Source organism: Larimichthys crocea, chromosome III, assembly GCF_000972845.2.
Source record: "Larimichthys crocea isolate SSNF chromosome III, L_crocea_2.0, whole genome shotgun sequence".
Classification (NCBI taxonomy): domain Eukaryota; kingdom Metazoa; phylum Chordata; class Actinopteri; family Sciaenidae; genus Larimichthys; species Larimichthys crocea.
In genome coordinates, this window is record NC_040013.1 from 19,770,076 (window position 1) to 19,785,408 (window position 15,333).

General features: G+C 41.3%; 1 protein-coding gene across 9 annotated transcripts in view; it reads left to right on the top strand.

The window, feature by feature from the left end:
• The window catches only part of LOC104919548 (ankyrin-3), a 117,549-nt gene that overhangs the window by 45,570 nt on the left and 56,646 nt on the right, over window positions 1-15,333 (top strand). For all 9 annotated transcript variants that reach the window (XM_027278235.1, XM_027278243.1, XM_027278236.1 and 6 more), the window contains exons 2-3: window positions 13,337-13,438; window positions 13,715-13,813. In XM_027278235.1, the coding sequence (XP_027134036.1) occupies window positions 13,337-13,438; window positions 13,715-13,813 (201 nt within the window). The remainder of the gene's footprint in view (window positions 1-13,336; window positions 13,439-13,714; window positions 13,814-15,333) is intronic.

A 15,333-nucleotide genomic window follows, 5' to 3' on the forward strand; every position in this document is an offset into this window, starting at 1 on the left:
AAGCAATTTAACTTGATTTTGTCCAGCTTTGGTGCCAAGTCAGCGGGACAGTAGACATGCAGACGGACAGAATAACTGGTTGATGTCTGGAGCTTACGTGGATACTAAGGCAAAGATAAACGGGAGGAAGGAGAATGAAATACATAGAGTAGAGACGGATAGAGGCAGTGGAAAGATGGATGGGAGGGAGAACGGACGGGGACCTAAACAAGTGAAGATGCAGAGAAAAGAAAGGGAGTATCAACGCTTATTTATGCCTGTCCCTCCACCACTACCACTTCTTTTCCACCACAAAGTTGAAGGGAGGAATAGAGTGACGATAATGAAGCGGTTTCATCACGCACCTTTGCAAGCTCTTTTGAAAGAGAGACATTTCTCTCGTCTCCTGCATTTGCAAGATAGTTAATGGGAGATAGTGAAGGACATAGATTAGTTTCTTGGAGCAAGCTGGATCTCCTTGTTCTTCCTCCTTCTCCGGATCAGTTGCAGATCTAACATCCTGGTAACAGATACTCTAGGGCTTAAACTGGCACTGTCCCCTTACAAACCGACGCAGAGGGGAAAAAAAAAAAAGTCTTTGATTAGATTAATTATGTCACATCGGTTCAGGCTGCTCAAGTTTATACGACACCCCGAGAAACAGAAGTGACGAGACAAGAAAGAATTGATTCCATTTCTCGTGTCCTGTGCGTGTGTTTGTGTGTGTAGAGTCAGTTAGTGTGTCCGTATCCGTCTTTTGCCATTGCATCTACATTGCAGCATCAAGCTACAGTATGTACGCCGTGCAACCAGAGAAGTATGTGGCCGTGATGTTCAGTGAACGAGACACAGAGCCTGCTTACACAACACTTTCTTCGTTTTGTTGGACTACTTTGAATTTTTAGCTCCATAAAAGTGTGAAGAAAGGAAAGTAGGACTACAGTACTGAGGTATATTGTTCCGTAAGCCTTTGTCTTATTTCTCCATTTGATAGGCTGACCTCTTTCTTTGTCACGTTTCTCCCACATGCTCATTGAAATTCATAGATATATGTGTCACACATACCTCTTTCTCTCTTTCCACATAGCCACACACACACACACACTTACAGCACAACTCAATTTCAACTACCACAGCTTGCATATACTAGCTGCTGTTCACACAAGATTGACTCTTATTATTGGGAATAATCATTTCAGTCCATCCACTGGTCAGTCATTTGCATTTTTATATCCCATTACCGTATTACAAAGAGTGGAAACTCACTCATAAGAAAAGAGAATTGCCTTTTTGACACAAAGCATGTCCATGGATGGTTTATGGACTTTAGTCATTACATGAGACTGATTCCTTTCTAAGCAATGAGACTAGTACCAGTTACTAGCTGTAACCTGGAGGTCTGATTGTGCTCTCACCTGACACTGGCTGTGACTGTATACGTACTTAAATGTTGCAATGATGGAAAGAAATTCACAAATTCATTCATTAAGATACGAAACAGCTGTAATCACTTTTCTAATAACAATGGTTTGAATGACTGTGTGTAATGTGAAAAAAGTCCTAAAGCCATCAGCAGATATGAATCAGAGAGCGATGTGATACAAAAAAAAAAACACTAGTTGTGCATAATTACAAAATGTTTACAGAGAGGCTGATGATGTTTTATACAGCTGTCATGCAGGAGACTGTCCACCAGAGTCCAGTGTTTGACTGTTAAAGAGTGTGCTGCAGGTCAAACTGAGGCTAGAGGAGGAAGAGTAGAGGGGAGAGGAGGAGGAGGAGGAGGAGTTTCTGCCAGATTTATTTAAACTCTGGTGTGTTGTTTAGTTTTCTTTTGTGTTTTGTCACTATTTGGCCATCGACACTCTGTCCTTCTGTTTTCTAACTCTGTCTGCTCCTCAGTTACTACCTCTGTCTTCCTGATTTGTCTCACACTCCTGAAATGTATAACCTACCTATTGCTTTACTCTCACTCCCTTCTACCTCCTCACTTTGTGACTTTTTCTCCTATCAGTCCTACCACCCCATCCCTACCACCCTTTCCTTTTTTACCTCTTCACCTCCTGTTATGTGCATTTTGTTGTCCTGCCTTTGCTCTTCTGGAGTCTGTTTTAGGGTGACTTTTTGGCGGGACAGCTATCGATCCAGATCGGCGCACTAATGTGTAGATTTCACCGTTACAGCTGACGAGTCAGTTGGATGAAATCCAATGCGACATTCAAGTTCTCCCCACGTCAGTGTCAGCATTATTGTCCCTGCTCCTCGACAGCAGAGAGACAGGAGACCTAATGTGTGCAGCAGGAGTGGATGACATATAGTAATAAAGTTGTAAATTGGATTTTGTGTATTCAAAGAGATATTTGATTTTCTAATAAAGTAATATATACAGGTAGCCAAACTGGGTCTTTGTGGTGCAGGATGATGTCTGATGTTTGCTTATTCATGCGCTGCTCTAGTTCAGTGGTTCACCTATTTTTCTTTTCAAGTTCCCTCCCTCCTCTCCTCATCTTTCTTTTCTTTCTACCCTTCCTCTCAGCTCCCTCCCTTACTTCCTGTCTTTCTCCCCTCCCTCCTCCCCGGCAGTTTCATGTCCCAGGTGACAGAGGGGAGCTGTGCCCTTGAGCGAGCTCCGTACAGCAGGAGCAGTAAATATCCTTCTGTCTGCTGTGTGTTGTATGTTCTCTTATATTGAGGATACTCCCCAGAATGAGGATGGTGTGATATTTTACAGCTCCTCTGAGATGGTTGCCTGCTATGTTTGCGAAAGCAGGAAAGTGAAGCCAGCAGGAAGACAATCGGATTAGCCCGGAGCTATTTCTATTGCCTTTGAATATGTAAGCATATCTGCTTTGTTAGGGTTGGATGTCACAAGCATATAGTAGCGTACAGTTCTGGAGCATAAAACTACTTCCAAGAAATATTAGTGTCGTATAAAGTGTACACTTTGATCTGAGAAGCTCTCTGTGGTGAATAAGTCAGTATATTGTGATATCTAATATGATCTTGGATTTGGCTAACATATATCTTAAATGTTCGTCTTTAAGGATATGTCACAGTTAAATGATTTTGTAGGCTTATTCGAGTGTTCTTATTTGAATATCCAGGAAATATACTACAATATTATTGCTATGCGGTGACATTTATTTCCCCTAAACTTTGTTTGTTAAGGTTCCCAACAGATAACAAGTACCAAATCTAGTTTCCGATCAGAGTTATGACTATAAAAGAGAAAAAAAAAGCAAAGAAAAAACAGAACCGAAAGTAACAAAAGCAGAATACGTATACAGAAAAGAAACTTCGGCCACTTATGAGACATAGAAAGTCATATAGTAACGTGGCATAGCATGTGTCTATATACCGTATGAACAAATACATGAAGAAAATTTTATCCATATCGACAGCCATTGTGTTTGTTGATCTTCTGATTTCTTGTAATATTCATTCTAACTGCAGTGTTATTCTCTCTCTGGCTCTACAATGCATGGACACAGTATGGCTCCAGTGTGACTGTTGACATGCGCTAACATAAGAACGACTTGGCTGGTGTGTGTGTGTGTGTGTGTGTGTGTGTGTGTGTGTGTGTGTTAGCACAACTGTGTCAAAAGAGATAATTTTCCATAAGTAGGCTTGACTCCCTTCCTCTTCTGTTGTAACCTCCCCCAGTAGCCATGGTAACCCTGCCGTTTCCAGGGAAAGGCAGCTCACTGCAGTGTTAGCGTGAAGGGGTCCTGTGATCCACCAATCACATGTTCAACTTGCCTCTTCTGGTCCAGAGCATCTGTCACTCCCTCTGTCAGCGCTCACGTACATCCCTCTCTCTCTCTCTCTCTCTCCTTTTCAATTTCTCTGCCTCTCGCTCTTTAACTCATCTGAAAGTTGATAGCGCTGGAAAATACCCATAATGCTGCGGTGCCATTCCTCTGGAGCAGTGACAGAATGTGAAAGCAGTGGCTGAGGGATGGATGGCTGCATGTGGCAGCTCTGTCCTGTCTGTGCAGGCGTGTATGCTTGTGTGTATGATCTTACGGCCCGGACCAGCAGCATTCCAGCTATAAATAACGCTTATCCGTGTGATACTGATGAACTGTGTTTATCAGTTATTATCAAAATATCACAGGCAGAAAGGAAAGAGTGAGCGCACAGTGGAGCGTCCCTGGGATTTTCCATATCCTGGAGGTTAATGACCACAGTATTTGTTTACACAATTGTTGAGAACCGCTTTTCCAGTGACAACAAAAGTATATATGTAGCAGATGGTGATCATGCTTTTATTGAAAAAAATTACAGTAGTATAAGTGCAGGGTTTGGTACTAGCCGTCACTTAAGAGACCACAAGTTTGCATCCTCTCACAGATCAACAATCAGTGTTTGTTTTTGTTTTTTTGTTTCAAATATGACCATGATCTTGCTTTAGTTGTCTGACTATTTATAACTATACTTTGACACATTGGCTCTGAGACTTTCTCATGAATACTCCCCTTCAGAAGCCTAAAATATCTCATGCCCAAAGCAACGATTCAAGCTGAATTCTGTTGAAATAAAGATCAGGACAAAAGCATCATCAAAGCCTTGTTTGTTTATTCTCCCTGCATAAATCAGAATCATTCAATATTGTTTCACTCCATAGTCCCGTCCCACCCAAATTAAAAACTTTCTTGTATTTATATATTCTTCTTTTCTTGGCCTTTCTTGTATTTTGCAAGTTTTCCCGTCATTATAGGTTCGCCTACATGCTTGGAACGGGGAGTGAGGGGTATTCAGTTGGTTGCACTGCTAGATCCCACTAAATCCTACACATGAGACCTTTCTTGTTTTGTGTGTAAAACACATTTGCCGGATGATGGAGACATTCCTTGAAGTGATTGTCTCTAAGACACCACAACGCTTTTAGACTTTTGTTTTGCTGGTTGTCAGTTTTCTATCTATTTGTCTTCTTATCTAACTCTAAAACATAGAAAAGAACTTTGTGAACTTTTCATTCTTCAAAAAAGAAGAGGTTACACTCTATTGTGGAAAAATAGCTTTGCTTCACTAGGCTTAAAAAGGTTTAAGAACCCTATGTAGTTGTGTGTGGTCTTCCAAGATAAGACCAGATCTCTAACCACCAACAGGTAAAATAACCCAGGATCAAACGTATGACATGGATGCGGTAGTTATGCTGCATGTTATGCTCAGCCCCATCTGGCTTTTCCCTTCTGCTCACACAGATAGTGATCAGATCCAGGCATTTTCCAGGAGAGCAGTGACTGCTATCCTTCTGTGCCGGGGCTCAGTTATGAGGCGAAATCAGTCGGGGTGAGCTTCTCTCAGCTTTCTGCAGTGGGGCGTGTTTGCTGAGGGGTGAGAGGTGGGAGGACAGAGGGTGTCCCTAATACGAAAGGAAAAGCCCCTAATCCTCTGTTAAAGTGTCCCCATTGACTGTTGGGGAGGGGCCCCAACTGGTCCATTCGCTCCAAAATAGCGTCTGGTGTTATTGTTGTTCTTCTCTGCTGTTATTGGACTCGTAAAAAAACACAAACCCTTTAGCACACACACACCCCCCCTGGGTGATTTCATGCAACCAGGTAGAGCAAGCCCAGCCTGGATGCTCACAAAACACACACACACCCACACTGGTCTTTGTTAGCAGTAAAAAAAAAAAAGATAAGCAGGATAACAATAAAGAGGAGCATGTTGGCAGAAACCGAGGGAGAGTAAACCAAAGAGAATGAGTGGGAGGGAAAGAGGGAGAGTGGGTGGGATAACAAGAGAGAATAGGAGGACAGGGGGGTCGACATACCCCTAGTCGAGTCATTTTAGCTATAGTATTTGTTTCAGCTTCTATTTTCAGTTTGGCCCCTCTCCCTGCTGCCTCCCCAACCTTGGATATCAAGATCACACTGACACCTTCCCCCCCGACACCCCCCTCAGATTAGATGAAGGTGAAGAAGAAAAGGAAGGAGGCAGAGAGGGAGGAAGAAGTCTCAGCTATTATGGTAAGTAAGGGTGCTCTTGCCCTGCGCCCTCCCTGTTTGAAGGTGTTTTCTGGGGCAGGGGACAGCTTCTGTGAGGCAGAGGGGATTTGCCCTTGTTGACACATTTTTTAAAAAAAAGAGAAAGAAGGATAGAGAGGGGAGGGCGAGAGGCATCAGAGGGGATTTGCCGTGTGTCCTTTCTGCAGCGTGAAAGACTGAGAGATGCTCAGCGCTTTGTTTATTCATCACTGGAGGGTTAGATAGTCCCGCTCATCTTCTCCCCCCTCTCCTACGCCCACCATCCCTCCGTCTGATACAAGGCATCAACCAGACAGGAACCGTTGTATCCCATTCCTCCAATGCTTGCATATGTTGGTGTGCTTTGATTATTTTTACTGTTACCTGAGCTGATGGCGCCTTGCACTTTGCTCTGAGTGTGATGGATGCCCACGAGGTTAATATAAGGACGGAGCTAACTGACTGACTGAATAGATGACTGGTTGGCTGTTCGCTCGCTTGGCTGGCTGGCCACTCTGAGCTCAGGTTTCACTCAGAGGAGAGAAAGTGAACATGGCTGTGGAAGAGGGTGCTGTCTTCCTAACACAAGTGAGTAGTGGATTTATTCTCACTTTTTTTATTTGTAGATTTTTTTAATTCTGAAAACTTGTGGTGAGCGGTGTTGTCATTTGGTATCAGCTTTAACATATATAAAGAGAGAGAGGTTATTGCCTGTCTCAGAGGTTGATGTTACGAATTCAGTGGTTCAGTCCTGTATCATTCATTAAGACTGCATGGGTGTGTATGCAAATGAAAGGCTGACCTACTGCAATCAAATGTGAAGTGCATGTTTGTCTGCAGGGCAGTAACATGCAGTTCTTCAGCATAGATCAGGGAGTCTGGTGTCCAGAAAGTTAATTGCTGCACCTACAGGTTCTTGTTTTCTAGAGCTATGGGTCAATTATTGAGCAAGTTGAACTCTCTCTCTCTTTTAAAGGAATGGTTTGACTATTTGAGTTATACTGCAACACATTGATTAGTGAGCATTTTTGTAACTTTTAGACAGAGCCAGGCTTGCTGTTTACCCATGCTTCCATGTTTTCCCAAAATGTCAAACTACCTCACACATAACGAAGCTTTTAGCAGCTTTTAAGAGTCAGATATTGATTAGTAGAGCCGATAAGTGGAGCTAAATGGAGAGTAATCATTGGACCTTTTCCCTCATATTCCTTGGATATACAGAACAAGATAGTGTTGCTTGATAATTGCAACCTTTTATGAGTGGCTCGTTCTATCAATTTAATAGTGATAATTTGTCAGTGTTTACAGCTTGTTTCTACTGCCCCCAAGTGGCCAAAAAAGGCAATGGGAAAGAAAATATTATATATATAGCGTAATAATATATTATATAGCGTATTTGAATTCAAGCTATTATAGAATTACAGTAGATACTGTGGTGTAAGCTTTCAATGGAAAATGCTGTGCGAAACATTTATTTATCGTAATATTTTGCAGCCATAAAACACAGTGATTTACTGACTTGCTCATTCATTCATTTACTTACTCACGATGTGTAATACACTGAGGCATGTGTCTCCTCGGAGCACCTCTAGTCCTTTCCAGCAATGCTACTACAAGAGAGAGAGAGTTTTTGATGTTGATGCTTACAGTAAGATAACAGCATACAATCTGACTCCAGTATGATGAGAGCTGTGAATCAGATGTTGATGCACTGTACATAGAACAACTTGTACTTTTGAAATCCGAGGAGGATCTGTTATAGATTACTATTCATTGTGTTGCCAATAACATGATTTTCATCCATACGTCTTAAAGCTTTAATAATGATTTTTCTGGCATGAGCATGTTGATTGTAAAATGAAGGCATTATTTCATCAATAGCTTTGCTATATTTAGCCTTGAAAGAAAGGAAAGAAATCAGAATACTATGGGGACTATGCAGAACAGATTGACTTGGGAAGTTTGGCAGTGAGAGAAATGGATGCGGTGGTTGGGTGGGTGTATTTTCGAACTGCATATGTGACCCAAAGTTAGTGCCAATTCAATCCAATGAGAATTGCTTGCCTGGTGTTTTCTAGTTTCTGGGTTTACTTCCTGGATATGAGGCACACTGAATATGTAGTTTTTCTTCCACTTCCCCACCTGCGAGTTCCTTCTTGACCAACAGACTTTACTCTGTGATACAAATTTAAAACCTCCATGGATCAAAAATTCATAATGGGAAGAGTCCTAATTGACTATGTTTGCAGACTGAGGTGCCTTGTCAACAGTTTTAGACGTCTTGAAAATAGTTGTCTATGGGAACATTTCCACTGCAATGTCACAAGTGGCCACTTGGCAAAATTGGAAGTAAGTCTGTGAGGTGGTGCCATATCCGGATTCTTTAATACATCCATGGATGAAGTCCTCTGGCACCAGTGGGTGCTGTGGCCCACCACTGGATGCCCCTGGCTTTGTCCTGATGGAGCTCTGTCTGTTTTGAGCTGTCAGGAAAGAAGGGGATAAAGTGAAACAATACAGCTGCTGCTGGTTTGGCTCTCCTCTAAGCTTACTCAGTTCTCCCACAGCCAAATACAATGCCATCAACATTTGTGTCTTTGTTACACATGTGTGCATATTTTCACCTGCATGTATTTAAAGTGAATACAAAAACTGTCCAGTACAAAATGTTGCATTAGTTTCTATTTGGTTACATACTACATCATAGTGCAGGATGCCCAAACTGACATCATCGCAGCCTGGTCATCCCGGGATATCAGACTTTATACATCTAAATATCCTCTATCCATCTAGACTATCACAGCATTGATGTCACTAGGAGAATAAGTGCCAAGTACAGATTCAGCAAAAAACGAAAACAAATGCTGCAGCTCCAAAACCTCATGAATCTCAATGCTGACTGCCCTCCCTCTATTTGAGATCATGACAGATGCTGTGTCCCAGTTTAATACTAAATACTGCTTGTATACACTCTGTGTTACATTGCATTTTAGAGTTATAGAGGTGATTAACATACTTGTCAATTTATTTGAAGAGGAAATGATACAATGTGAGCACCATTGGAGAGAATCATTTATGATGCCAGCCAAACATCAAGCAAGTGCAACAACACACGACATAGCAGCCAGCTCCAAGAAGCCCAGCTCGGCATCTGTCTTCCAGTCTTTTATTTCACGAAGCTCTCACAACGTCCTCTTTGCCTCTGCCATTATGCTCAGCATTAGAGGCTGCTGAGCTTGGTTAACATTGCCCACTTGACTAGCTTCAGTTCTGGCCTGACAACATAACCTCTTCCTCCCCGGTGGTCCAAAACGCCTGTGGTACATTCATTTAACACTCCCCAGTGCTCCTGGCACACAGCCTAACTAACAAACTGACCTAAAAATTCAGCTAACAGCAGCTATATTTTTACAGCAGTGTACTCCATCAGGAAACTCTGAAAATCACAGAGTTGATGTGTAGTAGCTGGAGGACATCAGAGGGATAAAATATGATACAGTTTCCCCTTAATCAGTGAAATAGTTGGAGGTGTGTGACTTTGTGCCGTAAAACATTGTATTTCTCCCGGGAAATTGTAACCGGAGCTGAAAGTTACAAGTGCAAGAACAGGTGTAGGTGACAGAGACGCATTCATTCACCTGATTACAAGTCAGTGTAACATCAACATGATTTAAAATCTGTCTTTTGTGTCGTTTTAAGGCTTGTAAAGTCATATTTCAGGTTTCCTCTCTCTTTTGAAGAGCATCAGCAGACTCCAGTCAGTGACCAGAGGGCATTTTTAATTAGAACTGAGATGGTCAATTGTAATTTTTACAGCGATTTACCCAGAAATCGGTGTCATTTTTGACTTTGCTAAACTGTAACTGGGAATGATATAATTCTCATCTTTTCCGGTTATCATTCGTGTGTCAGATTTCTCTGTCTCTCTCTCTCTCATACTCTCCCTTCAATCTAACATGAGATTAATGCTTTCCTTCAGGCTTACCCTAGTCTTTAATGGCCCCATTTTCTTTGAACCTCTGATCTGTGGAGGCTTAATGATATTTCTCTTACTAATCTTGTGCCCCGTCCTATGTAATGCTTCATTCACAAAGACTTCAAGATCCCTCATGCTGGACATAGATGGGATGATCATGGAGGGTTGGACATGTTGGTCACTGGTTTTCACTGCAGGCATTAAGGGATAAAAAGACGAAAGCACTGAATAGTGATTTATGGATGAAGACTACTTAATCTGTTGGCACTTAAGCTCGGGCAGATGCAGAAGGCAAAGCAAAGAGCGCTGAATAATATTTCAAAGATCGGAAAAACATGTAAATTTGCTTCTAGACTTCCATATTTCTAGAGTAAAACCAAGTATGTGTAAGTGTGTTAACATTACATTGTACCACCGCATCTGCCAGTACAAACCAACCATTCGTCTCATATCTGCATTGAATGCTTAAAAGCAAACACATATCTGACTTACATTATATAAATCACTGAGCAGTTGTCATGCATGCTTCCTGTGAGCCATGTATTTACATATGAGAGGTTTCAGAGCGGTCGAGTATTTAGTGACGCTCAACAAAGCCAGAGAGTCGTGGGTCACACAGGCCAGCTACACACAGCATGCCCCACAACAAGGACACATGCTCGTTATGTAAGAAACAGGACAACTGTTGGCATGTGTACCAGCATGCATACGTGCACACTGACGCACACATGCTGCACAGATATTTTGTTATATGGAGAGACTTTAACTTGAATAATTGATGATGAAGCCGGGGTAGTGATATTGTGAGGGAAATATTAAGATCACGTTGAAGTTGGAGTTGTTTGTCGCTGCTATATGTGCAGTATGTTTCTTGTTGCTTTTTTCTTCTTTTAATACTGTTATTGTTGTTGTACATTACATTTATCCCATGTGGGACAATAAAGATTTGTTAAAGTGAATTAAAGTGTTGGAGAACGTCAAGTAAATGTAACACCTCTGCCAAGTTCAAACACTCGAGAAGTCCTAAGTACGTTGAAAATTCATGTGAGACTGAATATAACAATCAATTATGAAGAGGTTTTTCAAAAATCTAAAAAAAATATTTGGAATACTGACACAAACAGGACATTTTTCTTTATTGTCTTAGACTTTGCAGCCACTTAGATTCAGGAAAGAAGAAAAAGAAGTTGTAAAATGTATAAGAACAGTCACTTTGACTCATGCTTATACCATACGATATTTAGCCGTTGAGGTATCATATGAGAAGTGCAGGGAGTTTACTTCAGTGACACTCTTGAGGTGTGATACTGTGATTACAGAGAGTTGATGGAGAGTGTCTGCTGGCTCAGTTTAGACTGGACGGGAGCCAGAGTGTTTCTAACAGGTCATCATGAAGGACGCTTATGAAGGAGTCTTGGTGTCCATGTCCATGATTAAAAAGTAGAAGACCTCAGTCCGGGTGTGAACTTTCTTCTTCTTTGTTAGATCTTTTGTTATAGTTTTTAAATCACAACCTTTTTTTGTCCAGTGTTAGTCACTGCGATGGCTGGAAATTAAAAATGTTGGACACGTTTTATGGTTGACATGCAGAAAAATAGAAGCACAAGACAATCTAGTGCTTCATTTGCGCATCCACACTGTCTCTAAAACATGTTGTAGTGAGGCAACAGGAGATTCAGGACACTGCGATGGGTGTTTATGAGTTTTCACAGTCAATGGCCTATTTTACTGTACACTGCAGCTGGGACCGTATTAATTATGCCGTTTTGGCAGCTAATCTAACTTTGCTTACCTCACTTTTAATGAACAATCTTAAGCTTTTATGATGCCTCTTAAAGTTTTTTGACACTTTTATAATGTTACTTCTGCGTTTGCATTGTAAAGTTGTTGTAATTGTTCTTGACCCACGGCTCATTTTTGTGCTGGTTCGGGATCTGTGCCAGTGACACAGTCTGTTGTAACGTGACTTTTTCTCAAGGCCACAAGAACAGAAATACCATTAGTGGTTCAGTGCTATCACACAGTTCTCTGGGGGTTAGGCGTCTGGAACAAGAGAGATGTTTCTAGATGTTTCTAGATGTTGGCTGCAGAGATATAAACTTTAACTTAATGGTCCAGAAACAACTCGGTGCCATTATTTTGTTTGTGTACACACGAGGACCCACAGACCACAAATATTTTGCTCGCACAGTTTTATACAACCTATCAGTGGAACAATCTGATTCTAGATGTCTTGTTCACTCACATTTTGGCTTTGGGTCAGATCCCTTCATCTTCGTCAGAGTTATTTCTGGAAAAGCTTGACAGAGGGGGAGGTGGAGACTACAATGTTGGATAACCGCTCGTACAGTTTGGCCCTGCTGAGTTTATCCTAAGTGTCTCTGGACACAAGGCTAAATTTAGCAGGTCTGGGCTTTTGATAATTCCAGGGAATTTGGTTTTTGAGCCTCTATTATGAAGCAGCATATCGCGGCTTCTCTTGCTTTCAGCAGCTCTACTGCTGACTTTTACAAAATGCTTTTTTTGCGAGGTTGCCGTCAAGAGGGAACACAAAATGTGCCGAGCTTGCTGTGTGTCATTTTATGTCAAACCCAACGTCGTGGGAGCTATCATGAATAAAGACAAACACAACCTCCCTCTCCTCTGTCTCCATTTCTTTGTCTTTACTCTCATCCTTCTTTCGATCACTCCCCCTCCCTTTCTCTTCCTCCCACACACACGCACATTTGTTATAGGGGCTAAAACATGCTTGCCTCATCATTTTATTTTGGTGTGCAAAGCCCTATTTCTGTAGTGGAATAAAGGACAGGCAAGCAGAATAGAGAATGCTCTGCTTCTCATAGCGCAGCGACATGTAGACTCACAGCAGCTTTTACTGGCGTATTCAGAAAAGATTTCTGTGGGAGGAGGACTCTGTGGCAGCTGTAAGGACCACCCGGTCATCGAACTTCCTACCTTTGGGAATCAGAGACATTTGGATTTAACAAAGCTGGAATAACAGCCCAGCGGGATCAGATGGATGACAATGATTGTTGGGATTTTGTGCTGTGGCTCTGTTGGCTTTCTCATGGATTTACTTTTTTGAGATGCATCTTGATTTGAGACACCAGGGGACTTTACTAATGTTACTTTCTTTAATGTGACAATGGATCTACTGTGTGTGTGGATACTGGCTTTGTTTTTCCCCTGTTAAGATGTTTTTTGGATGTCTAAGAAATTATGACAGAGTTCTACCTGGTACAGTAACATTTCACCATTTGTATGTGCTTTTGTCTTCAATTTTCTTTTTCTTTTTTTTGTCTAATTTTATGCAGATAAGCATGTGGCCAGAGTCTGACTTGGCATACTCACCTCCTCTCTCTCTCTCTCTTTCTCTCTCTCTCTTCTCTCTCTCTCTTCTCCTCTCCAGTCTGACAATAATGCAAGTTACCTGCGAGCTGCCCGGGCAGGGAACCTTGAAAAGGTCCTTGACTACCTCAAGGGTGGGGTTGAGATCAACATTTGCAACCAGGTACGTTTGTGTGTGTGTGTGTGTTCCCTGGGGTTACAGATGAATGTAATTAATAATTAATTCTTTTCTTTTCTACACACATAAACATGCCTACACCACACTGCTGCATCAGCTGAATTTCAAATTGATGGCTCAAGGGCTGATGATAACTGAACACACAGGATCATCCTCTAGATGAACCATTTTATGACCTTAACCTATAGATTAGGAACAATTAAACATTTATTCTATAGTATATCCAACTGCACAACTCCATTAAATGTGTTTCTTTCTCAGAATGGTCTGAACGCTCTCCATCTAGCCTCCAAGGAGGGACATGTAGAGGTTGTTGCTGAGCTGCTGAAGCTCGAAGCTGCTGTAGATGCAGCCACAAAGGTAAGGCCCACCCCATCACCTATCACAGCAGAGAACTATATTTGGATCCGGGACAAAACATGGCAGCACTGTGGGATTTAACATCATGCAGCTACAGTATGTCTACTGTAAGCGTGGAGTCTTGGTTAGGCTTTAATATCTGATGAATATTTAACGATCCCTGTGGGGATTGTTGCTAGAAAAAGTGAGTGAATTAAGCAAGAAAAAAATAAAACAAGTTCAGTATAATAACAGTAAAAATGGAAATATATCCAATAAAGAATAAGGAAGGTTATATTTTATGTGCTATATAATATAATATAATATATATTATGATACATCAGGAGAGGATCGCTTCCTTTAAAGCATTTTTACACTGTTGGGAAGGAGAGCCATTGAAAACGTTATCCAGATTTGAGCCCTGAAGGTTCAAACTCTTATTTAGTCATTTCATTCGGCCTCTATGCCACAGGCCACATGCCTGGTGCTGACATTAACACAGGACACAATGAAATATTCAAGATCAAGGAGAAACTCTCCCCAATTAAAGTCTCTCTCTCTAATGTGACCCCGAGGATGCTGGGGGGATTAGTTTGAGATCTTGGGAATCCACTGCCTGCAACCTTATAAATGTCTGTTTTTATGCAGCCGATGGAGACAATAAAGGGAGGCAATGCTAGATTTTGTAACACAGAGTGTTTAATTTAGGCTGTGTGGGTGTTTAACAGTAAAGTTAATTGTGTATCCGCCCCTGATGTTTTGCTGCTCTTGTTGTGTGAGAATTAAACAAGAGGCCTTGTCCTCGGTTCATTAGGCCCTTAGCAGAGCTGTAACAGATGCAACCTTTGTGACGTTTACAATGTGAAGTAGTGTAGTAATATAGGCACCAGGTGTGGTTGTTATTATGATACTGCAGTGCAATGTGGAGGCACTATAAACATAGCCATTAGTTTCTGTGAGCAGATATTCTATTGCAAGAGCAGATATTGTTGGGGTGTAACAATGTTGTCAGTGAGCTTTTAAAAATAAAGATGGGTAGAGAAAAAAATGGTTGTCAAGGTGGGTGCTCGTAAGTGTCGTGGTGACTGCATCTCTTCAACATTCTCTCACGTTTGGGTAAAAAAATTACAATGAGGATGAATTAATACTGCTCTCACCAAATACATCTCACAAAGGTAGCAGTCTGTGTATTGCTGAGGTATTTCATGGTCGTATGTTATGACATTGACGATCGTGACATTGTATCCACCCCCTGTGGAGTCATATGCATATTCTATGAATATATTTGCTGTAAAAGGCTCCGATAAGTAGCATTTCTCAAAGAAAATACAGTCTAGTAAAGTTTCTATGGGAACAAACCGATATTAATTTAACTATGTGTGTCTGCACAGTAGGCCATAAGTGTCTATAATAAAAAATCAGTGGTATAGACTCTAAATCATGATGCTGTGAAGTAGTAATATTTCATTTTATGATTCAAATTATAAACTGATAGTAGAATTGGTTTTACTGTTTTGTACTTCTTAGTAAAGCACACAAGC